At 36.3% G+C, this 26,488-nt stretch overlaps 1 protein-coding gene and 1 pseudogene across 1 annotated transcript in view; both read right to left on the bottom strand.

Moving 5' to 3' along the window:
• Window positions 1-15,097, bottom strand: part of Kif14 (kinesin family member 14) — a 61,119-nt gene extending 46,022 nt beyond the window's left edge. The window contains exons 1-10 of the mRNA XM_005330379.4: window positions 13,921-15,097; window positions 11,442-11,696; window positions 9,965-10,052; window positions 7,667-7,765; window positions 6,137-6,189; window positions 5,054-5,084; window positions 4,556-4,663; window positions 3,436-3,552; window positions 2,847-2,962; window positions 1,270-1,442 (exon numbers count right to left, since the gene is read on the bottom strand). Coding sequence (XP_005330436.2) covers window positions 1,270-1,442; window positions 2,847-2,962; window positions 3,436-3,552; window positions 4,556-4,663; window positions 5,054-5,084; window positions 6,137-6,189; window positions 7,667-7,765; window positions 9,965-10,052; window positions 11,442-11,696; window positions 13,921-14,999 — 2,119 coding nt within the window. The 5' untranslated portion in view covers window positions 15,000-15,097. The remainder of the gene's footprint in view (window positions 1-1,269; window positions 1,443-2,846; window positions 2,963-3,435; window positions 3,553-4,555; window positions 4,664-5,053; window positions 5,085-6,136; window positions 6,190-7,666; window positions 7,766-9,964; window positions 10,053-11,441; window positions 11,697-13,920) is intronic.
• A 4,542-nt stretch (window positions 15,098-19,639) lies between these two features.
• LOC106145045 (peptidyl-prolyl cis-trans isomerase A pseudogene) lies at window positions 19,640-19,955 on the bottom strand (annotated as a pseudogene).
• Between the last annotated feature and the right edge of the window lie 6,533 nt (window positions 19,956-26,488).

Consider the following 26,488-nt stretch of genomic DNA (forward strand, 5'->3'; position numbering starts at 1 on the left):
ATCTTCTATTTTATTTGAAATTTTAAATATTACTAAATGAAATAGAGTATTTGGACAAATCAGCTTAACTTTACTTATATGATCTATAAATTTCTACTTATCCTTGCCGGGCATGGTGTCATACACTTGTAACCCAACAACTTGGGAGGCTTAGGCAGGAAGATCATAAGTTCAAAGCCAGCATCAGGAGATTACCAAGGTACTTAGCAACTCAGTGAGACCCTGTCTCTAAGTAAAATATAAAAAGAGCTGGGGATGTGGTTCAGTGGTTAAGCACCCCTGGGTTCAATCCTTGGTACCAAAAAAAAAGTTCTACCTATCCTTAACCTTGGAGAGGGAAAAACAGCACTATCAATTATAACAGGATATAAACTGAGACTGTCTTAAGCAAACCCTACTCATAAGAGAATTTTGACATCAAACACATTATTTTTCAAGCTGGAATTCAGAATACTTTTTTTTCGTGGTGCTAGGAATTGAACCCAGGGCCTTGTGCATACGAGGCAAGCACTCTACCAACTGAGCTATATTCCCAACTCCAGAATACTTATTTTTAATGAAAACAGTTCCATTTATAAAACAGAAGGGATATAAAAAAGGATGAACTTAGAGAAAACTGATTCTGCTCTGGTTAACACCTCTGAAACATATTACCTTCTTGATGCTAAAAAGTGCCAGTGGACAAAGACATACAAAATGATGGTAGCTCTACTTAAGTTAAAATTAAGTATGAATCAAATGAAAATTAAGTACAATGCAAAGTACAAATCAAGATTCCCCGCAGGTGTTCAAGTCTATCATAAGTGGATGATTACCAACAGATAAGTAGAGAGCAATCTTTAGTGTACATGAGATTAGGCCTATGCTAGAAATTCAAGCTCAAGTAGAGTTTGGAGGAATGAACTAAGCAGAACTAATGAATGGAATGATAATGAAGAAAAGGTTATAAGAGAAAAATAATAAATAGCTACATTGTTATTTTGTGCACACAGCTATGACTCAGTCTATAAAATTACTTTTTTATTATTGCTATTATCCTTTACCCACACTCTATTTCCTATGGCATTTTCTGACTGTGTTCCCCCTTATCATTCATTCTCTTTCTCAGTGTCCTTCTACCTATCTTTCTTCATCATAGATTCTGATGGCTAGAATCTATTATAAAGTATATAAGGAAAAATATTTGATTTTCTTTAAATTACATATTTTGAGACAAATTAATGTTACTCTATGGCAAACTAATTTTTAAATTTTGAAAAATTTATTCACCTCTAATTAACTTAGCATTCATATCTTCATTTACTTTGGCAATGTTGACTATCATCCGGGCTTGGTTAGCATATCTAAGTGTGCTTAATGTTTCTTCTATGTTACTGGCAGCAGGACTGATCGTAGCAATCATTGCAGTTTTTGAATTTCCACCTAGACTTTCTTTCAATAGCCTTCAAGGAAAAAAAACTGCAATTAGACTTTGCTTCTACAACAGCATACTATCAGTTATAATCTAGAAAGCACAAAATAAACTAGCATGGCATATAGTACAGGTTTATACTCTTTACTCAAATACCACTTAAAACTTTTTTTGTATTTGTAGATAATTTTAGATCTCAAATACTTTTTTCCTCTGACATTTTGTATGTTGTTTCATAAATCAATAATCTGTGCAGAGATTTTAAACTATGTTTAACCATCAAATTTTTAGTAAGGCACCTTTCCCCATACTAGACTGTGAGCTACTTTAGGAAAGGGATCATATGTCTTGGTCATCTTTGTATTTCTGATGTTATCACAATCATTTGAGGCAGATGCTCAATAAATGTTAAGAATAATGAATGGATAAAGAAAACCTCAGTACTGTATTGTATGCAGAATTTATAGAAAAAAGAGACTATAAGACTTAAAATATATCTTTTATTAAGGCAGAATGAATTTCACTACTTCTGATTTTCCAAAGGCATGAAAAACATCAGAATTTCTCTTATAGGTATCAAAGTGGCAACCACGTTAAAATTAACCAATTATAAAGATACAGTGCTGTTAAATAGTGATACAGTCCTGATCATAATTGTATACAAATGCTCCTTGACTTAAGCTGGGGTTACATCCTGATAAACCCATTGTTAATGCCACACAGCCCAACATCATGAGTACATTCTTGATTATCCCTTTAAATTTCCAAGTCTAGCTTCTACTGAACACATGTCACTTTCACGTGATAAACATCATGAGTCTAACCATTGTAAGTTGGGGACCATCTATCTATATTAATGTTTATCAAAAGTGAATATTAAATGAATACAGATGCCACCTCAATGGATATTCACTAATGAACACTTACTAAGTATCTATGTGCTAGCCATTGTATAGTATGCAAACAAAATTATTCAGTTTCACTTTAAATGCATAGCAATGTTTGATAATATCATAATTGTTAGGCACTAATAACAATTAAATATAAGAGTAGTTGTTACTGACCACTTCTTTTCTATCCCAAAGGTGTATGAAATCAAGTCTATCATTCTCTTCCCCACAGTACCCACTGTATTTCATGTAATTCTTTGTACTTCAAAAGATACTTGCCAGCTGGGTGCAGTGGCGCATGTCTGTAATCCCTGTGGCTTGGAAGGCTGAGGCAGGAGGATCACAAGTTCAAAGCCAGCCTCAGCAAATTAGCAAGGCCCTAAGCAATTATTAGTGAGACCCTGTCTCAAAATTTAAAAAAAAAAAAAATTTTTTTTTTAAAGGGCTGGGATGTGGCTCATAGTTAAGTGTCCTTGGATTCAATCCCTGATACCAAAAAATATGTATATAAAGAAATACATTAAAAATTTTAAAAAGATACTTGCCATGTAAGTACAGACTCACGATAAGGAATAAAAACCCTCTTTCCATTTGCTTGTTCAGAGAGTGCAGATATAACCTTTCCCAAAGTTAGCAAGGATTTGTTGATGCTCACACCTTCCTGTATATAAGGTAAAAAAAATTTTTTTTTTTTTTTTTAACTTCTCAGCAACAAATTTATTTCACAAAATATATTTTCCCCCTGGAGCTCAATACTAAGTAAATAGTTTCTGATATTTAAACTCCAACTTTCGTATGACTTAAAATTTATTAATTTTCTTTGTAATCACAATCAAAAAGCATGTATCTCTAAACCATCACAAGGTAGTCCATAAAGTAAAGGTAAAGAGACCTTTTGGTTACGCACATTCAATTTGTACTCTCCTAAAAATAATGCCCTCAGGAATAAATTTCATCAAAATGAGAAGAGCAAGGTAGGCAGTTGTGTGTGTGAGTAGTCCTAGCTACTCAGTAGGCTGAGGCAGAAGGACCACAAGTTCAAGAGTTTAAGGCCAGCATGGACAACACAGCAAGACATCATCACAAAACAAAACAAAACAAACAAAAACCACAAAACATGAGATCATCATTCACCTTCAGTCGATCTCCACTAGTGTGAGCTACAGAGCAGCGCTCACTGCCGGCCAGATCTATCAAGTTTATGCGGCTCGTTATTCTGTGGTCATGTTCTTCCCCTTCCACAAATTCTGTCTATGGTGAAATGATATTAAAATAATTTAAGTTCTTCTATGACTTGCTATCAGTAGAAGTGTTTAAAGGGAAAGTTATTCAAGATTATAAATCACTAATTTATGTTAAAAGCTATCCTTTTTTTAACCATCCATTTTTTAATCTGCAATAATTTAAAAAGTCTGCAGAAAAGAATATATTGAGCAGTAGATGGATTATGCCAAAGTAAGAAAAATGACTTTAAAGGGATTAAAATCCATCACTATTCAGTTATATTAAGCAAACAACTACAAAGAAAAAGACTTGATACAAAAAGATGTATTATAATAAAAACAATTTAAAATCAATACAAATGCCTAACAGTAAAGAAAAACCTAAGGAATTGCAGTAACCAATGGGATATTTTCATACAGCTTTTAAAATTGTCAGGGCTGGAGTTATGGCTCAGTGGTAGAGCACTTGCCTGGCACGCATGAAGCACTGGGTTTGATCTTTAGCACCACATAAAAATAAATAAATAAAGGCAGCGTGTCCATCTATAACAGAAAAAATATTTTTAAAAATTTCTTTAAAAATTGCCTCTGCAAAAATTTTAATGCCATAAGTTATTAGAGATTTTGTGAATTTAGTTTGTGATTGTAAAATAACTGAAAGATTATAAATAAAAATGTTACAAGGGTTTGAGTAGTGGAATCAATGGCTGCATTTAAAAAAATCTTTTATTCTGACATTTTTACAAATACTCTATAATTACCATATATTACTGATAACATAGTAATATATTAATATGATCATATAATTGAAATAAACAATTATTGGTTTTAAAACAATGAGAAATAATATCCTACTATATATACCAAAAGTCAAAGTTATTATATTTATTCTTAAAAGTTACTTATCTTTATGTAGCTATATGACTTTACTTTCACCTTTTGATTTACAGGAGAAAGTAAAAATAACAAAAGAAGTATATTTACTCTCTCACCTATGAAAATAATCAACAATGACACACACAAAAAAATACCTTGGTCTGGGTCATCACCAGGGTAAAAACTGAATGAGAACGGGAGCTTTTATCATTCATGCCAGTGGCAGCGGTTGCTCTTTGTTTATTTCCTAATTCTAGCCAACTCTAATAAGAAAGAAGGAAGTTCAGATGGTCAGATTATAATTTATTGGGGAAAAAAATTAAGGAACAACAAAGTTAAGAAAGCACATTTGTTTCTTATATACTTTTGTAGCACCCATTTAAAATTTATAAAATGAAATTATATATATGTGTTAATAATTTGTTAATAAAATTCAATTAATGTATTTCTCTTTTAATCATTTTATTCCCATTGTCTATTTTTTTCTGTATAGAAACTCAAAACAGGAAATAATAAACTTTTTAAATTAATACTTAGCAAACAAAATCAGGGTAACCTTTTATTTATGTAAATAGCAATAAAGAAGCAATATTTTCATAAATATTTAAAATTATTCTATCTAAAAAAAGAACATAAAATATAATCAATCTTACCTGGATATCAGAGTAAGAACTGACAACATTCCTATTTTTTAAGAAGTAGAAAACAAAAGAAATTTTACTGATTGTTCACATAAAAATAGTCTTTCAATTACAGAATTACTCTCTGAAGATCAACAATAGTCTAATTCACAACATTATTCTGCTCCCAGAATCTTTCATTTTCCCTATTATTAAAGGGCAGAAAATAAAATAATCTTTTAATTTTACTAAAAAGTATGATTTTTCTAAACAAAGTACCTTAGTATCTTATCATTATAATATTCAAGTCTAAGTCATGACACAAAACTATATATTTTAACACATATGTATATGCATAGGGATATGTCTGTATGGAAATATATAGGTCCAAAAAAAATCTCAAACTTATTATATAGAGCTGAACTTACACTGAATCACTTTTCCTTTATTTTAAGAAAAGCATTTGGAATGTTGAAAGATAAGTAAATGACCCTTGGCATATATAAAACACAAATCAGCACCTTCTTCCCTTTTCAGTTTAAAGTAATTGTATAAAAAGTAGGTTGAGCTAGGCATAATGGCACGTGCCAGAAATCCCAGCCACCTAGGAAGCAGAGATAGGAGGATTGCAAGTTCAAAGTCAGCCTCAGCAACTTATCAAGGCCCTAAGCAACTTAGTGAGACCCTGTCTCTAAATAAAATACAAAAAAAGGACTGGGGATGTAGCTCAGTTTTTAAGCACCCAGGGTTCAAACCTTAGTACCCAAAAAATAAAAAAGGAGACTGTGATGAAGATTTTATCTTAATTTTATCTTAATAAGGAAAGAAGAGGGTAAAGGGAGAGAAATCTATTTATTTCACACTCAATTTAATCAATACTCTATGCCAGGCACTTTATAGGTGCTGTGAAAGATACAAACAAATATAAAAATTAAAAAACTAACACTCTATATGGAAAGAGGGAAAATTTAGTTGGACCACATTAAGGGTAGAAGGCGAAACCATTATCCAAGGTTCAGAGATGGGGAGGCTAGTGAGAACAACAGTAAGGATCCAGGAGAGCAACAGTCACTCTATCTGTTCCTCCTCCCAGCAACTTTGGAGCCCAACACTTACATCGACAGTGCTTCAACATATGGTCCGGAAACAGGATGCTCCCTTACTCTCAGCTAGTAGAAGCAAATATTAGCATCTTTAAGAATATGACAAATATTTCACATAAAATATGATTATAAATCTTTTTTTTTTAATACTTTGAGTTCAAGGTAGAGATTTTCTTTATCCAGAACTAACTACAAAGATTCTCAAAAAACAAATCTGTCAGGCACTAAAACTGCTTTAATACCAAAACTAATTATAGTTATACAATATGCAACAATATCCTCTACATCAAATGTCTTACTAGTTTTTTATTCTTAAATCCTATAATAACAATTATTTATGCTTTCCTTTAAAACAAACACTAAATTTCAGACATTTAAATTTTTCTTCATTTTCATATTTACATTTTAAACTTTGTGAGCAAAAAATTTAAAATGCAAGGAAGTTATAGAAGAAAAGAGCATTTTTGTTTAAGTTTCTTAATGTTGCCAATAGTAAACTACATAACCTGAGCAAGGAAACTAACAAGATTTTTATTTCTAGTCAGGAACAGTGGCACATGCAAATAATTCCAGCTAATCTGGAGGTTGAGGCAGAAGGATGTGGAAGGTTTGAGGCCAGCATAGGCAATTGAGAAGACCCTGCCTAAAAAAAAAAAAAAAAAAAAAAAAAATTTAAAAGGACTAGGGATACAGCTCAGTGATAGAGCACCCCTTGGTTCAATCCTGGTATTCAAAAAAAAAAAAAAAATTCATTTATTGTGCTGTAAGCTTCTCTGCAAAATCAAAAATTTTTGAAATTCTAATAACAGGGCAGGGCTATAGGTCAGTGATAAAGCACTTGCCTGGCATGTCTGAGGCACTGGGTTCAATCCTTAGCATCGCATAAAAATAAAATAAAAGTATGCTGTTCATCTACAACTACAAAAAGATTTTTAAAAATTCTAATAGCAATGATTCAAAAAGTTTAAATAATTATTTCACAGATTATCTATAAAATATAAATTTGCTAAATAACCCAATGAAATATATATTCCACTATAAAAATATAATTTTTAAAAACTTGGAGCTGGGACTATATGTAGCTCAGTGGCAGAGTACTTGCCTAGTACGTGCTTGCCTAGCACGTGTAAGGCACTGGTTGGATCCTTAACGCCACATAAAAATAAACAAATAAAGGCGTGCCATCCATCTATGACTACAGAAAAAATTTTTTTTCTAATTATATTGCTTTTGGATTTACAGACTATTAGAAATTTTGTGTTTTACTCATACCAACTAAATGTTAGAATACCTTTTAACTTTTACACAACTTGATTAACATAAAAAGTGGCTAAATCTTAACTAATTTAATTTCTACCAGTGATAATATTCAGCTTATTTTTTAAATAACAACATAGTTACACTGTAGTCCCAGGCATTTACTATCATAGAAAATCATTTTAGTAAAACTTTAAGCCATATTATCCAAATAATTCACATAATTGCATGCATTTGTAAAAATCAGAAATTTTAAAATAACAATAATAAATTGTTTTAATCTTACTGGTTGCTTCCTCTGCCCATTTTCACCTTTACAAACCAGAAGGTCATGAATTTTTTCATTGTATACTTCAAAGAAGCTCATTTCAAGGTGATAGCTGATCTAGTAGAAACAGAAACACAGCAATTATTTTTAAATTCTTTGCATGTTTTGCAAATCAGTTGTACAGTCATTCCATGTAAAATTTAAACCTCCCAGTTCTGCAAAATCATTCCAAAGACCGCTGACTTCACTTCATTTATGTCTCCCTGATTTATACTACCTTCAAATTGTTCTCCCTCCAAAATCTGAACAGTCAACAAAAGACCCTCTGCTCCACAAGCCCATGGCTTCCTCACTCTTCTATTCCATCTAAACTTGGCCTCGAATCACATTCCATCTTAAAGCCTTCAGACAATTGTGTTTCAATTTATCCTAATTCCTCTTTTATTCTCCATTTAATTTCTGGGGATAGAGGAAAAAGAAGGCAACGAAGGTGCAATGTATCCAACAGGAAGAAAGAACTCATCAAATATTTAATTGTTTTTCCTCTCGTATTCTCAGTAAATGCCCTCAGTATCACTCTGGTTCCTCTCACCCTCACCCCCCTCACCCAACAGGCACCAAGTCGTATCAGTCCTACTTACTAAGATCTCAGTGTTTGCTCCCTTGTCATCCCCTACTATCACTACCTAGTTCAGCTCCTTGTTTTGTCTTATCCAGATCAAGTCCCACAGTTGGTCTTTCTCCATCCAATTCTACTTCCCTTCAATCCATTCTCCCATTTCGGCCAGAGCTATCTTTCTTTAAAAAGAGTAAATATGCTTATATTATTTCCCTGCTTAAAAAACTTCCATAGCATTCTAGATTTCCAGAAGCTTGGTTTGTTAAATACTTCTTCAGCCAAGTTCTGCCTGCCTCCCTAGTTTCCTCTCATCACCCTCCACCTCAAATTCCATGCTTAAAACAAAATAAACAATTTATAGATTTCTTTCAAATCTCTGCACAGCTACTCCCTCTGATTGAAATGTCCTTCCCCTCTTTTTTCTCAACCTTATAATTGCTAAACTGCCATGTCCTTCAAAAACAAACTAAGTTGCCCTATCTTCTAAAAAACAACAACAACAAAAAAAAAAACCCTCGTCTCCCCCAACCTTACATGTTCTCAAATTCCTATTCCTGCTTGCTCTGGTTTGAATGTGTTCCCCAAAAACCCATACATTGTAATGTTTATGTTATTTAGAGGTGGTGGTGAGGCCTTTGGAAGATAATTAGGGTTAGATGAGGTCTTGAGGACTTAGGGTAGGTCTTTGCAAAATAGAATTAATGGCTCTATAAGAAGAGACCTGAATTAGCACACTCCTGTCTCTCATCGGGTGATACCCTGTGCCATGTTATGAAGCAACAGGTAGGTCCACATCTGATGCTTGATATTGAACTCCCCAGTTTCCAGTACTGTAAGAAATATTTTTTTCTTTACAAATTACCATCTTTTGTATATAGCAACAGAGAAAGGAGTAAGACAATGTCATCATAGTGTTTACTCAAATTCACTAGCATTCAATGGATTGTACCTGGATGTTTACTGACCCAGTTTTCCTATTATAGTCCCTTGACTACTGGGGCTAGGTCTTCTAACTCAATATCCCCAAATATAGCACAATACTTTCTCAATTTCCCTTATAAAAGTATAAATTACAAATTACAAATTCCCAGGCTATACTCTAGACTAACTAGAATCTTCAGAAAAGATTTTTAGGATCACGTGTGCATCACATGCATGCACAGACATGCACACATACCACTGACCCTGCCACATCCCTTATAATTCCCATGATCAAGCACATTTGAGAAAAACTGGTCTAAGAGATCGCCTAGCAACAGGAGCTTCTCAGTAAACACTTGCTGAACATAAGAATGAGTAAGTGAAAGGAGAAGCCAGCATGGAACTGCTCAGCTACAGTAGAGCTAAAAAAGCACGGCTTATAAAGTTGGATGTGGGTTCCAACTCCAGCTTCACTACTCTCAACTTCACATTGTCCAAGAGTCTGCCTGCTGTCCTTATTTAAGTGTGTGCACCTGCTTGACTACAAAGACAAATGTAAGAGATATAAGGATCACACTGTGAGCCACTATGCATACACAAAAGGAATTAAGCAAAGAAAGAGAAGACAAAAGAGAAAACACCTCCATTAATGTCTACCTATAAGAATTGCTTCTGAATTTAGAATCCCATCCCATCCTTTCTACACCTGTGTTCCAGGGAAGAGTGTATTAAGCATTTCCTTAGAGGCTATGACACCGATTTGAATTTGAACATACCTCTTGGGTTTGTTTTTTGGCTACTTGAGCAAAAAGGTCTTCACAAAATCTTGGAATTATTCCTGGTTCGTCACTAAATCCCATCATCCTGAAAAATACATTATAAGGGAGAAATAACACTAATGAGTTTGAGGATTTTTAAAAATTCTTTTTGGGGAAAGGAAGCTGCAAACAAACTAATTAAAGTTCATAGTATCTAAGAATCAGGGCTCCAAAGCCAAATTTACCTTAACCTAAATCTTTATTTTACTAATTATTAGATGTGACCTTGGACAAAATACTTAACCTCACAAAACCACAAATTCCTCTTCTGTAAAATAGGAATAACAGGGTATCTAATTCAAAGGTTTGTGAGAATACAAAAGGTATAAGTACAGTGCCTGGAATTTAGTAAGAACTCAATGCTAATTGCTCTAAAAATTCTGAATATTTCTTTCTAGGACATTATTTCATTTGTTTATATGCAGTACTAAGAATCAAATCCAGTGCTTCACACATGCTAGGCAAGCGCTGTACCACTGAGCCACAATCCTAACCCTACCTTTGTTTTAATATTTTTTTTTAACTGACACAGTAATTACACATATTTATGTGGTACAGTGGTATGTTTCAACATATGTATATAATGTGTAATGGTCAGATTAGGGTAACTGGGACATTCATCTCTTCAGACATTTATTATTTCTCCATTCAAAATCTTCTATAATAGTTATTAATTGTTGTCAACCTTAGTTATTCTATCATGCTGTCTTATCTTTAATTGACTTAAAAATATTTCATTGGAATTTTTTAAAAATAAAACCAGGTACTTGTATAAGACATAAATAAAAGGGAAAGCTATCTATTACTCGATATATAAAAGTGTCCAAAAATTTCTAGCCATGTTTTTGCCCAATGACAATGGCTCATACAGGTTAATACAGGATGGATATAAGTTCCTAAGATCTGCCCAACACTAGACAGAGACTAAGATTCCCTACTATTAATTCTCATAATATAAAATAACCTCTCTGGGCTTCAGCTTATACAAGAAATATAAATTGTAGTAAAAAAGCCAGTAATACTTAAAAGGTAAATCATCTCCTGCAAATACTAAAGCCCAGAAGTAAGGAACTCACCAAAGTTTGAAAAACTGGTACATAATAATGGATGAGACCAGAGACCAGATCTATGTGGTTTCAAAACTATATTCTGGTATTTTTCTCTAGAAATGGGATTGAACCCAAGGGCTTTTTACTCCTGAGCTACATCCCCAGTCCTTTGGGGTTTGTTTTGGCTTTTTTTTTTTTTTTTTGAGACAAGGTCTCATAAGTTGCCCAGGCTGGCCTTAAACTTGTGATCCTCCTGCCTCAGCTTCCTAAGTTGTTGAGATTACAGGCATGCACCACAGTGCCCAGCAAAAACTATATTCTATTGTTACTTCTCACAAAAGAAAATTTAAACATTTCTAAATAAATACATGTGCAATACAACTTACGTGTATGATTTTCCAGAGCCAGTCTGACCGTAAGCAAAGAGACAGGTATTGTATCCTTCAAAGGCTCTTTCTAGGAGTGGTGCCGCCAGTGTCTCATAGACTGTCTTCTGGTTGGCATAACGAGGATGACATTCATCAAAAGACCAGAATGAAACATCATAAATAAAAGTATAAACTTGTTTCATGTCCACATGTTCCACAGATATTTCTTCCCCATTCATGAAGACCACTTGGGATGCTTTTTCAATCTTCTCTCTATAAAAAGAAAAAAAAGAAAAAGAAAAAAGACAAGTTACTGTAATTATTGTGAGAACTATTCCCACAAAATATAACAAGACACTAAAAACTGTTAAATTTAACATTGCTCCAAGGTAAGGTAATTCTTTAGTTTTATGTAAAAAACTAGGAAACCCAGTTCAAATGGGTTTCAGATTTCTTTTCTAGAAAACCTAACTGGCTTTTACAACATCTTTCCTCTTTTTCTCTTGAACTCTACATTATAACCTATCTACATATTTTAGTTGAAATCTGGAAACATCTTTATTATAAAGAGGTTTTGAGGTAAACATATATAAGGCTGGCATAAAATACATTTCAAGAAGTTTAAATCATAAGTCTCTTGGCAACTAGTTGTTGTCACTGTTGATCCAAGGGTCTCTCCTTCCGCTAGATTTTTTCTGTTAAATCACAATCTTCATGTCTATCCTTCTTCCATCTCAGACCTAAATGCAATTCTTTCACTTCTCTAGATCTACAAAAAACGGTATCACTCCTTGTCTGGCCCTAGATGTTAGCCCCTTCAATAAGGGAGAAATAACACTAATTAGTTTGAGGATTTTTAAAAATTCTTTTTGGGGAAAGGAAGCTGCAAACAAACATTTCTGTTAGAATCTGCTTTAATTTAAATCAAATTTATTCTGAAACCATCTGCCTCATCAATTTGACAAGTGCCCCACCTCTGCTTTTAGGGCTTGTCCGAGTCTAGAATCAGGCACTTGGACTCTTATTCGGTTCTCTTTAGTGTGGTCATCTACTAGTTCTATTCTTCCTGTTGTCTCTTTTCCTTTCATGGCTCTTAAGGCTTTTTCTGTTAGGTTTCCTCACTTTCTTAAAACAACTCACCCTATTCTCTCCCTTTATCACTAACCCATTTTTACTAAAAAGGCCGTTAGCACAATAAAGTTCTTTATAAAATAAGCTGCCTTTACCTATGACATTTTAGGTCCAAACTGGAGGCTGCTTCCTCAAAACAGCAGTCACCACATCGACTTCCAACTTGCTTAGATACACAGCATCAAGTTAAAAACTACTGAACCTGAAGTTTTTACTGTACTTCCTTGAAAGATCTTAAAATAAAGATTCCACATTCACATTTATCGTATTCATTGTTTTTTGTTTCTTTCTTTTTTTTTTTTTTTTTTTTTAGGTGTAGATGGACACAACACAATGCCTTTATGCTGAGGATCGAACCCAGGTCCCACCCATGCTAGGCGAGCACTCTACCGCTGAGTGCTCCCAACCTGATATTCATTGTTTTTAACACTATCTTTAATCTATGACTATGCACCCACAGTCACCTTTGAAGAATAATTTTTTTGCCATCAAAATAAATTACTGTATTTATCACCACATATATCAATCACGGATGATGATGCTGTTGATCACCACTCTAAAAAGCATTCTGGAAAGACCTCTTTGGGAAATGAATGACCTTTTATCACTCTTTTTAGGGGAAAGGTGGAAGTTTCAGTCATGGAATTGAAAGCATACTGCATTACAAAATTAAGTCATTCATTCAGACTTCTTAAAAGCAATATATCTAGAGAAACTTCCATATACAGAATACAATTACAATTTTTATAGTCAATCATAAAAAATAACACACTACAACTAAACCTAAAAGTTTTCTCTAAAACTTAAATAACTCTGTCAAGGACTGGGGTTGTGACTCAGTGGTAAAGTGCTTGCATAGTGAGGCACTGGGTTTGATTCTCAGCACCACATAAAAATAAATAAATAAAATAAAGGTACTGTGTCCATATACAACTAAAAAAAAAAGAAGGGCTGGGTATATAGCTCAGTTGATAGAATACTTGCCTCGAATGCACAAAGCCCTAGGTTCAATCCATGGCACCACAAAAAAAAAAAAAGAAAAGAAAAACTCTGCCAAGCCAGGCACAGTGGCATACTGCTGTAATCCCACTGGCTGGGGATGCAGAGAGGATTCCAAGTTCAAAGCCAGCCTCAGCAATAGCAAGGTGCTAAGCAATTCAGTGAGACCCTGTCACTAAATAAAATACAAAATAGGGCCAGAGATGTGGCTCAGTGTTTGAGTACCCCTAAATTCAATCCCTGACACCCCCCCCCAAAAAAAATCTTCCAACAATTTTGAAAATGCAAGACTTTCTAAAAGCAGAGAGGAATTAAAGACACTTTACATGGTGCTGGCTTGGCCTTAGATTTAGAATGCATAACATACCTTTTGCTGAAAGGCCTCACACGTACTGCGACTGTCACTTGACTATTCTCCACTTTCAAAGCATCTATTTCTGTAGTGGTGTTCGGAACTATAGTTTCTTCTTCAGGAGGGAGTGTATTTTCTTGTGACCTTTCCCTTTTATTTCCAAAAAGGGATATTTTGGGACTTGGCTTAACTTGCAGGTTCTGCACCCTATTTTTCAGTATTGATGTAGCTGGGCTCTTAAACTGAGGTGTGCTGTGCTTTGGTGTCAATTTGTGTTCCGTTATACATTTCACAGGGGTTCTTTTTTCGAGGCTTCCAAATTTATTTGAATCTTTTGCTGCATCCTTCCCCATATTTCTATGATATAAGTTCCCTGTTCCTGACACTTTGATATCAGACTTGTTCTGAACAGTTTTCACTGCCAAGTATTCTGATCTAACAATTTCAGTTGAACCCTGGGAGCCACTGGGTGCTCTATTCCTTGAGTGATTAAGTGTAACATTTTCATTTGCCACACTAGGGACAGAAAATGTTTCTTTATGTTTCCCATCAACCATAGCTTCAATGTCTTTTGGGTCTTCAGCTAAATGTGCAGAGGATGCAACAAAACAGTTTTTGTCACTATTTATAATCTTCACATTTGTCCTAATTTCCAGTGAAGCATATCTTTTTTCTGTTTCATCTCCCACATTCTGTGTTGTTTTCCCTTTTTCCACAGAATCTGCTTTAGCACGTCGCTGTAATGTAAGATTTTCTGTTTTTTCAGTTGTGTCTCCCAACTCACAGCCAAGTAAAGATGACTCTTTGTTCCTTGTAGCTCTTCTCTGAAGTGTCAATCTACCCACAGGATTAGGAGTAAGAGGCATATCTCCTGTTTTTTTACAGGCAGAAATAACATAAGTTCTATTTATGTCTCTGATTTGACCTGCAGATCTCAACGATGGATCATCATTTTCACATTCTGACATATCTAATTTCAAATGCAGCTTAAGTTGGCTACTGTCGGTGAGTACATTCGGTGATGACCTCTTGGAGGAAGAAGGAACTCGAAGGACTTCATTATTATTTCTATTATGAGCAGTGTGTACTGACATTTTGGAAGCAAGTTATTTTAAAACGAAAATTATTAAGAATCTAAGCTCTTCTTTGTATGCTCATTTGACTTCCAGCCATTTTCTATGTATCGTTTTCAAAAAAATATCTGCTAAAAAAAAAAAGATTTAAGTTGCATAAACAACAAACAAGCTTTAAAAATAGAGGGATTCTGCAATTTTCAAAGTAAATTCCCAGAGGTAAACATTAGAATAAATCACAGCTTCCAGCTGACCTATTGCTTTCAAGTCACTTCTGATAAATGTGTCCTCAAAGAGCTTTCAGTCATTATTGACAAATTTTTACTGAGTGTTCCATTATATGCCAGGGTCTCTGGCAGATACTGTAAACTTCAAAGACAAGACCCTCATTCTCACCTTCTCAGGATAGAAGGAATACACAGATAGCCCTTACATCAAGTCAAATGGGTCAAATGTCTTGAGACACATCAGAATAGATTTTTTTTTTTTTAAGTACCCACAGCATTTTTTTTTAAAGTGGGACAAAGTACTAAAGGAAATCCTAGCACATAAATCAGTTTGGAGCAAAGCATCTTTATATATACCTATTGGATATATGCTAAATACATATTAGTAATGCCTAAGAGGAAATTGACTGATATCACAAGGCAGATAATTGCCAAATAAGTACCCAGACATAAGTACTAACACATAATTGCTTATGTTGAAAAACAACTATGCAAGATGAGATGCAGGTCACCTGCCCTTTATCAGACAACAAACTACACAGGTGTGCATGTAAATATATGCCGACACTATCTATCATGCATTAAAATAAAGAAAAAAGTAGTTACAGCTAAGCAACCTGGCTTCTAGTCAACTCTGCATCAAACTCCTTAGATGGATATAAAAACAAGTCTTTAAATTTGCATGTCTGATTCTAACTTGTAAAATGACTGTGGCTGAAACCATTCGCAGATGATTACTATTAAGGAATAAAATAATAGAAGTTCGCTTTTAAGTGAGTATTTTTATGTTTTACATAAAAAACAACAGGTCATCGCTACCAAAAAATCATCATCATCATCATCATCATCATCGCCAGGTTATAAGCATCTTCCGTCAAGTTTTCAAACTTTTCAAAATATAGACTCTTACTATTATGAAATAAATTACAAGGCAAGAATAGATTCTGGAAACCCCACTGCAACTAAAAACCATTTGCTATTTACCCAATCAATACTATTTTTGTTTGAGGAGTTTCGCAACCACATTTTAAAGAGGACTAGAAAGAACATTTTAAGAAAATAAGTCACAATCCAAACCAAAACATCCCGGTGATTCTTGGGTTGTTTCTCGCCTAGTCGCTGTGGCAATGTACCTCTTAGCCGACCGACTCGGGGACCCTCTACCGGTGAGGGCCAGGCGGAGCAGCCCTAAGTCCAGCTCCCGGTCGCGGCAGAGGTACTGCGACGAGCCCTTCCTTCCGGGACCCCTCTTTCTGCCAACCCAGAGTTCTGATGACAGAACACCCCCCCACACCCCGGCCTAAGCACACCGGCCCGCGTCGCAGAGGCCGTCAGGAGGGGAAGCACCTGTTCGTCTTCCCCAACACGTACGTCGCCCCTCTGCAATGCCAGCAACCTCGGGGACGCGGTCCAAGTGGTCCCCAAACAACTCACTTCCAACAGCGCCGGCTCCCGCGGTGGCCGCAATTTGAATGGGCGCCGCGCCGTCTGATTGGCTGCTGGACGTCGCGTCGTGCGCCGCGCCTTCACTTCCTCCCGCCCCCCGGAAGCGCCGGCGCCTGGGTTCGGGCCTCTGAGTCAAAAAGGACCCACCCCGCCCTCATCTCCCGGGCAACGGTGTCACGCCAACCCGGACCCCAGCTGGAGCTGCTGTAAATCCCAGCAGAAGCTGGGCAGGGATCTAGGCTGCTACCGGCGCCCAGCTAAAATGAGTTATAAAGGAAAAACGTGACAAATGACACTCGTGTCGTTCTTTAATATAAATCAAAGCGTAGTCTGTCCTGTTTACATCGAAGAGACTTCACATTGTAAATGACTGTATACCCCTAGTTTTATCTTAATAATTAATGCTTTTCTAGTATTTCTTATGCAAGCCGTTGAGGTAGAAAGTGTACTCGATGTCTTACATGATTTATTTAATCTTGAATATCTTCTGAAATAAGGATTAATATTATCCTCACTTTACAGATGAGTAACTGAGGTTTAGAGTTTACAAACTTGTTAAAGATCAGACAACTTGCAAGTGGCCTGACTACAGTCCAAAGCTGATGTCATAAGATTTAAATCAGTTTCAAAATGTTCCAATAATAATATATTCCAAAAAATAACCAGCTTAATGGGAAAGACTCTAGCCAAACATATATTCTAAAGCAACAGTATTTTTTAAATGGGCACACGATGGAAATGTGCTCAACAGGATAGAAGGGAAAACAGAAGCAGTTTCAACTATCTAGAAAAGCTGGATGATAAAGTTGTCATTCTAAAACTCACTCTAAAGAATCTCTCCAAAATTTAGTTATAGGGAAACTGTCAGAAAATAGAATATATTTGTTAAAATCTATTGGGAAAATGTTCATTCAGTTGATAATCAAGAGGATATGACAACTGAACATGAGAATTTTAAATTTATATAGCTTAAAATAATAGAAGTAAAATGTAAGATAACCAAAAATATAGTAAATGTTACAGAGGCGGGCTGGGGATATAACTCAGTTGGTAGAGTGCTTGTCTCGCATGCACAAGGCCCTGGGTTCAGTCCGCAGCATCACCAAAAGAAAAGGAAAGTGACAGAGGTGTAAAGATGTTTTTAGTTTTATAGAAAATAAATAGATGATAAAATTTTACACAAAATAGTCCATATGCATACAAAAATAATACATGTAAAAATATAATGCAAACACTCAAATATTAAAAGCAAGTTTTTTAAAAGGAATAAAATAATTCTTTTTCATTTGGGTGCTAATGATTTTGCACCAAAATAAAAAAAATAACATACCTACTAATATAAATTGGAATGCTTCTTGAAGACAGAATCAGAGTGCATTCCTAGTGTTTAGTATAGGCCTGATATATATTTTAGATGCTCAATAAATATTTGCTGAGTGAATAACAAACCATTCTAAAAAGTAGTATAATGTATTGGAAGAATCACAAAGGTATTCATACCTTTTGACATAGAAACTGCATAACAGAAGTTTATGCTAAGAAAATATTTTAGTAAACCAGGAAAGTCACAGGAATATTCTCTATCCATACTAGGTCCAATCCACTTTGAATGTTTAAAAATGAGGGAAAATTAATAGTGTTGCAATTATTGTGTCCATTTAAGTTATACAGTTATTATAAATTAAATAGAATCAGACAATGCTGGGCTATAGACTAAGTCATAATCTGTCCATGAGACTACGAGCTCAAGGTAAAGTGGGACCTTGTCTGTCTCACCCTTGTCTCCCTGTGACTGGAAGGGAATCTTCACAAGACTTCACAGAACATAGCCAAACTCCCCTCTTCTTATTTTTTCTCTGTTAGAAACCCCTGATTTAATTTCAACTACACGATTAAGAGCCCACAAAACCAAGAGCCACCTGTTACTTATCTCCAGGTTACACAAGAGGGATTTTCACCTCCTGGTTATTAAACTAAGATGGCACTTTTCTCTGCAAATCCTGTCCAAAGCTGACTAGCAGAGAAAAGTCACTTAACCTCTAAGTGACTCGGGTTCCTCAACTGGAAATTGCAGATGATAATGTTACCTATCCTGAAGAGTCATAATAAGGATTAAATTAAATAACGTATGCAGTGCTCAACATCAAATTTGATTCAGGATTAATGCTTAATAAACTTTAGTTTCTAAATTACATAGCCTAATGTAATTCTTCAAAGCATTGAAAAGCCCTATTCAAGGCTAGTGCTGAGGAACTAGGATTCTACATTTTGGGGCTGTCTGTTATAATGATAATGACACATTTTATGAAGGATGAGGATTATTATTTAATCCCTAGAAATAACCAACATGATGAAATAGTGAGTTCTTTTGTAAAGGGCTCACTGTGCTCTATTAAAAACTAGGAGAGGACAATGAAATATTGTCTCTAAGAGGGAGCAGTACTAATCTCTGTTTTGCTCCAATTTGATTAAATTTTAAAAAAATAAAGACTGAGTTTTGTTTTTTTTTTTTAAGGACAAGAAAAATGAGTCTAGGAGAGGAAGATTTGGCTAATACAAAGTTTGTAGAAAGTAAACAATCTGGCATTTCTCAATTCTTTTCAAGCCTTGGTTCCTCTGAATTGGTGACAGATCCCCCCTGACTCAGAGGGGGTGGGGGTGGGGGGTTGGGGGGATGCCAAGGCCTTCTCCAACACATGAAGCCAGCAGGCAATGTCAGAGCCTTTCTCTACCATTTAGGCAGCTGGAGTGCTGTGTTACTGCCAACACAGCAGCTGTTTAAAAGGTCCTATATTTTCAAGTCTGTCTTCAAGTTTGACTCATTAAAATAATAGTTCTTTTAGGAGATTAGACTCAAAGACCTGTTATTTCATAACACAAGCCTAACTCTACATTCTAGCTAGACTCAGAGGGGAATAAGGAGAATTTGGAACATAAAGAACTGGAGCAAGAGCACAAAGTGATAGGATGGGGTGACGGGGTGCACTCAATACTAGAGTTGTTCACCTTCGGCAATGGAGATCTTCTTGCTGGTCTTACCGTTCCTTGACCCAAAGGGCTCTGTGGCTTCCACGGTGTTCTTTCCCTCTTTCACCCTCCCCAGGGCCACATGCTTGCCATCCAATCACTCAGTCTTGGCAGTGCAGATGAAACACTAGGAATCCTTTGTGTTGAGTAGAGTATTTGCCGTGGACAAGAAGCTAACACTTGTATGCCGCAGGATGAAGTTCTCATTGTCAAATTTATTCCCATAGATGGATTTGCTGCCAGTGCCATTATTGCATGTGAACTCTCCCTGGCACATGAATTCAAGAATAATTCTGCGAAAGCAGGAACCCTCTTAACCCAATGCTTTCTCTCCAGTGTGAAAAGTTTCCTGCTGTTTCAGAATTTTGTCTGCAAAGAGCTGGAAAGAGACACAGCCCAAGGGCTCGCCATCAGCACAGGATGTTGGACACCTGGGTGGAATTGATGTTGAATGTGAGGTTGAAGGTGGCTGGCAGCAGGCAGTTTGGGGCAACAGGGATTTCTGCAAAGCCATTTACCTGGCTTCTTTACCTGTAATAGGAGATAATAAATCAATGACTGATAGAAAAATTAATTAGATAAGATATATGAAAAATTAGGTAAGATATATGAAACAACTTTTAAAACATTACATACTACTGTATATAAATTAAAGTAGTTACATGTGTGACGATATACAGTTAATACTCAAATAATTTAGATTAAAATAGTAAAGTATATGAAAATAGGTAATCATATTATTTATTCCATGCACATTGCATGGAATATAAGGACACCATAAATATGAATGAAATCAGAACTAATTGCATCTTGAGTCACCTAGTCGACTAATACATTTTTTTTCTTATTTCTTTCAGCTGCAGACTCACCTTCATGTAATCCCTTCTTTCATTCTGACTTTAGAAAAATACTCCTTAGGGATACTCCTGCTCCTTGTCCTGGATTCATCTTCTCCATCGCCCCATTGACCTCTCTTCATCAAATTTTTCCCGTCTTCCCTCCATCTTCAGCGTGTCTCTCATCTAAAAAAATTAAAATAAAATAAAATAGATGCCCCATCCACCCAGATCTTCTTGCTGTCTAGCTCCTGCTCTATCTCATTTTCGCCTTTCATGTCCTGGCTCCCCTTAGAGAGGTGTGCACCAGGTCTAGAGGGGTGTGAAGCCCTTTGGATTCATGGGGGAGAGGCTTCAGAAGGGCTGTTAGCCTAGACAAGCAGAAAGCCCAGAGAACACAAGACTGTGAACCTAAAGAAACTACTAAGAAGTAACAACTGTCATTAAAACCAAGAAGGGTGGGCTGGAGTAGAGCACTTGCCTGGCATGTGTGAGGCACTGGGTTCGATTCTCAGCACCACGTATAAATAAATAAATAAAGATCCATCTACAACTTAAATATATGTATTCATATAAAATTTAAAAAAAAAGAAGGAATAAAGGACCAATGAGGCTCAAATTATTGGGATATCAGTAAATTTAAGAATGGAGATAAAGGAGAAAAAGGTACAAATGAGCAAGAGAGTCTGGGACATTCTTCATAAACCCTGCTGGGACGTCTGTCCACAGCTTGCTCTTGCAGAATGCTGACCTCCAGGTACATGATTGGACCAAGGATATGATAGGGACAAGGACAGGTTACTTATGCCTTCATTCAAGTTTCCTGAAGACCAAGGCTTGCTTTCTCTCGATCTTCAGCTCCTTCTGTCTCAGCCTCCCAAGTCGCTGGGATTACAGGAGTGCACTACATCCAGTTCCCTGACTTCTTTTACATAAGACTGAAATAAATGTCTGTTTTAAAAGTTACCTATTATTTATGTTTTCTGCAGTCCAACATGGTTGTTTTTCTTTTTTATGTTTTGTTTTTGTTTTTGCAGCCCAATTCTTTTTTTAACATTTATTTTTTAGGTATAGATGGACTCAGCACAATATCTTTATTTTTATGTGGTGCTGAGGATGGAACCAGGGTCCTGCCCATGCTAGGCGAGCACTTGAGCCACAATCCTAGCCCCTGCAGCCCAATTCTAATAAATACAATTACCTTTACCCACAAAATAAACAAATAGAATTTGATAGGCCCATGACCTGGCCGTCCTTTGTGCCTTCTGCCACAGCCCTCACCCTGATATCTTGCACTTTATTCTCAGCCATTTCAAAGCACTGAAGATTCTCTGAATATACCATGTGTGTCTTTGCATATGCTGCCTGGTGCTCAGGTAGGTATCAGGGAACAGGTGCTCTCAGCCTGCTTCCATCCTTCTAAACTGGGGTCCCTGCATAGGCTCCCATTCAGGCAAGACAGTTTTCTAGAAGCTCTGCTATATGAACCAGGCTGACAAGTGAACTCTTGAGCAAACAAACCATACAGTAATTCTGATAGTGAAAGCGAGTATTTTTTCGAAAAGTCCACCAGAGGGAGACAAACGGAAATGAAACACAGGATTTCAGAAGTGAAGCAAGCACATTTTGAAGCCTTCTGGATTTTTTAAGATTTAAAGAAAAATCATTGACTAATGAACATTAATGGTCTCTCAGGACACATATTTATTACGATTCAGCTTATTTCATAATTTTTGATTATTAAAACGTGGGATGTATTTTCCTGCTTTGTAGGTGTTCATAATTAGTTAACGTTCGGGTCAATAACTAAAAGGCTCAATAGAATTGTAGAAACTAATACTTTTAAAATCCAAAGGATAAGGCAGAAGGTGTGGAGAAATGATAGGGGTGCCACACTGGAATTCCACCTGTGGCTCTGTCACAACTTCAGAGTGGGATGGTCAAAATCTCCTAATTGCAATTTTCCCAGGTGTGAAACAAATTTACTGGATTGAATCGTCATGGGTAACAAGTCCTGAGTCCTTTCTTAGCACAAAACACATATATTATCTCATTGAACTCCATTACCCATTACCATTATGATTATTGCTGTTTTACAGTTGGGAGAAACTAAGTTACCAAACAAATAACTTGCCTAATATCATATACCTATAAGTCACAGAGCCAGGTCAGAACTCAGGAAATGCACCATCACTGTCTACACTCTGTGTCCCTACCCTGTACAGCTGTTTTCATAAAGATTTCTGTGACATAAGAGTTAAACAGACTGCATGAACATAGCAATAGTTTGAATTCTGTTATACTCCATATTTTTCTTCTAAATTCTGTGTTTGGCCAAGGGTCTTGGAATTATGAAATATAGTATGCTTATCTCATATATATATAATTAGAAAAAATACATATTTTTGTTCTAATTAGTTATTCATGATAACAGAATACATTTTGACACATTATAAATAAATGGAGTATAATTTCTCATTCATCTGGTTGTACACGACGTAGAGTTACATGGGTCGTGCAATCATATATGCACATAGGAAATCATAATGTCTGATTCATTCTACTCTCATCCCTACCCCTGGCTTATCCTTTTTGACCTGGTCTAGTATGGCCGATGAAGCCTTTATGAATTCTGTTGTGATCACTCATTGAAAAAATATTTAGCAATATTGCCTGTAATTTTAACAGAAGCAATTAAGTTAAGTAGTAATCCTTTTTAATATATAAATGAAAAAAACTCAGGGATTAGCAAATATTACTGAATGCTCTTTTTCTCTTTGAATGTTGCTGGTCTTGTTCCAGGGAAGATTAGTAAGATTTAAAAGATAATGTCAACCCCAGAGCCTACTGGGTAACCTTTTATTACTTAAAGGAAGCTGTGGGTCTTGCGTGAAGTTCATGTAGGAAGAACAATTGTTTTTAAAGGCTAAGTTTAAATTTTATCAGGGGTCTTCTTCTTCCACTGTGCTTTGCCAACATGGCCCAAGGTCACTTTTGACATCCTGTTGACAATATTGCTGATTCCTCTAAGCCGAACTTCAGCCCTTAAGTGGAGAATGAAAGAGCTTCTAGCCACTACCTTTGAGCAGATTTTTTAAAAGGCATTGGATGATCTCACAAAGGAGGTGGAGTGGCCACAAACCAGCTATCTCCAAAATAGTTTGTAATCTAATTCCGTTTTATTATAAAGGTCAGTACTAGTAGTGTCCTGAATGTCCAGAACTGTCTAGAATGATACACATTTGTTGTTTTTATTGAAAGGAAAGTGACCAAAACACTCGGAGTGACCAAGAGATCTTTATTGCAGCAGTGCAAAAGAGGAGAAAAAGAGAGAGAGAAGAAAGAGAGAGCAAGGGAGAGCGAAAGCAAGAGAGGGAGACAGAGAGCAAGAGCAAGAAAGAAGGGCCTGGAAGGAGGGAGTTTTTATAGCCCAAATCTAATGGGGTGGTCTGCAAGCTGCCTTGTTGGCATACAATGATTGGATCACCCAGTAGTTGCTAAGGGTGTCATCTTCTCCCTTCAGGCAGATGGGGCAGGGGTCAGATGTGGGTTTCTGTAGCACCAGACCAGTGGGGGTAGAGTGTTCAGCCTTGAGTGGGGTTGAGTGTTCAGACTTGACGCAAAACAGGTGATAAAGGACCAAACAGAGCGGGGTTTGGGTGCGTGGGTTATCCTACAGCTAACATTTGTTCAGCCTGCCCTGCAGACAACATAGTTCAGCCTGTCCTGCACCTAATATTTATAATCATGTTTAATGGCATATTCACAAGAATCATTTTTTTTAAATTTAAAAGTAGCATAAAACCAATTTTGATAAGTGATTGCTTCTCATATCTTGGCTATAAAAGGGCAGTTGCCAAGTAAGAAGCCATCTGGATTGCAAGAATTGGACATCATATCAGTCTTTCCAGAGGGGGAGAAGGGAGTGTTTCTTCAGTCTTGCAGCTTCATGAATAATTCCACACCCATCCAATGCCTTTATCCCTTTACATAAGGCTTCATTTTTTTTTTTTTTTAGTTTAGACCACAGTCAGTTCTCTGACTCAGAAAAGAAAAAAAAAAGCAAATCCCCCATCAGAAGGAGTTCTGTTTTTATCCCCCCACAGATACAACAGTCTGAGGCACAACAGAGAGCTCCATGTTCTATTTACATCCCCTTTCCTCAGTTTCCTCTAGTGTACAAAAATGAATGTGTGGTAGCCTTGTCCATCTTCTCTGATAAACAGTGTTTCCCAAGCCATGGTGCAGGTTCAGATGGACTTCATGGGTTTCATTCAGCTCATGTGAAATTGTACCCAAAGAGTGAATCTGTACAGTGTCCTTTAGTTCTCCCAGTTGTATTCTTAAAATATTAAATACCACAAGCATTCATTGATCCCAAAAGACCATTCTAGTAGGCAATAATTGGGCCTGAGCAATTTCAGATTATAGTCCTGAAAAAAAAGAAAATGAAAACAGTTCATCAGCTGCTCCCCTTCCCCTGAAATGCCACAAGGGAATGCAAACTGTTACCCTGAAAAAATCTGTTTCACTCTGAAAGTGCAAAGCAATGCCGTCCAAGACAATGTGAGCTACAATCTTGTAGGAGCTGTTTTAACAGTGGTCCACTTTCTGCTTTGAGTATAGCCCTTGCTGCTCTGCCACTGCAACTTGTTTTTAAAATGAACTTGTTTCTTTCCCTGTCCCTCTCGCAGCTCTTCTCTAATCTCTCCCCATCCCTCCTCTCAGAGGAAACAGGATTACCTTTCTTCCCCATCCTAGGCAGAGTTATCTGTCCTTCAGTACACATCCACCATAGGAACAAAGAATTCCAGACTTTGGTGATGGCAACAGAAGATCTCAGAAATGACTCCCAAATTAACAAGTAAATTACAACTATAGACAGAGAAACAGGGAACAATTCATCTCTTTAAAAGCCCCTGTTCCTGCTGATGGGCAGAATTATGGCCTTTGGGACAGAAGTTCCCTGTGTTTCTCCTTTGCTAGCAAAACAATTGACCTTCCTTTTCCTTTTTCTCAAAACCATGTCCTTATTATCGAATTGGCTTTGGGGACAAGGACTGAGCTTTCTGCAACGTGAGCTTTTGTTGGTCTCTGCTGGTGGAAGTTCACGGTTTATGCAGCTTCTGATTTCATGAAGTTGGTGACCATCCTTAACTGCTGGTTCAGTAGTAACCTGATCTCATAGGCACCTGATGAGGCTCAAGTTAATGTTAAGTTTAAAATTATTCCATTTCCTTATAAGGAAGAAGACCTGGTCCTCCAACACCAGATGAACAGGGAGGGAAAAGACATCTTAGCAAAGAAAACATCATGAACTAAGGTGTAGATTTGTAAAAGAGCATGCAGATTAGTAAATATATGTAATGAAAAAAGTTGATTTCCTCTTTCTCAGCATTAACTCCCCCTCTTCATAATTAATCTGGAAGCTTTATTTCAGACATACACACCAGTGAAAAGTGAAAAGTCAGCAAAAGAGGATAAACATATGAAAAGAATTGCGGGGGGCCTCCATCCAATGTTTGCAACCCCTGAACTAAAGTGTTCTTTTTGTACTGAACTTAGGAAAAGAGTGAAAAATGCCTGCAAATATATTCATCATATTTCTGAGCCCCAGACCAATGCTTCCTTTTTCTTTCTTGCTCCCTTTTTAGCACAGTGCTGGGTTAGCTTCTGAGTAACTATAAGCCCAGAATTATACCAGGATCCTAAATGAGCCGTGAGTAACCATTTACAGAGAAACCATTACTTCTTTGCTCCATAAGGAAATCCCCTGCTTGCAGCTAGACTCTTGATGATGTTATTATCTAGCCCTGGGGCACTTTCCTCATTATTTCCTGCAGTTTCACCTATTAAGGCTCCATTTAAATATATTATGGATTCTTCTTTAATGCAAGACCTTACTCTTTGTGAGACTGAATTTCATTAGCCTCGTTTCTGCCCATTTCCCTAAACTGTCCAAATCTTTAGTAAT

The sequence above is a fragment of the Ictidomys tridecemlineatus genome, chromosome 10 (assembly GCF_052094955.1).
Source record: "Ictidomys tridecemlineatus isolate mIctTri1 chromosome 10, mIctTri1.hap1, whole genome shotgun sequence".
In the NCBI taxonomy this organism is placed as follows: Eukaryota; Metazoa; Chordata; class Mammalia; order Rodentia; family Sciuridae; genus Ictidomys; species Ictidomys tridecemlineatus.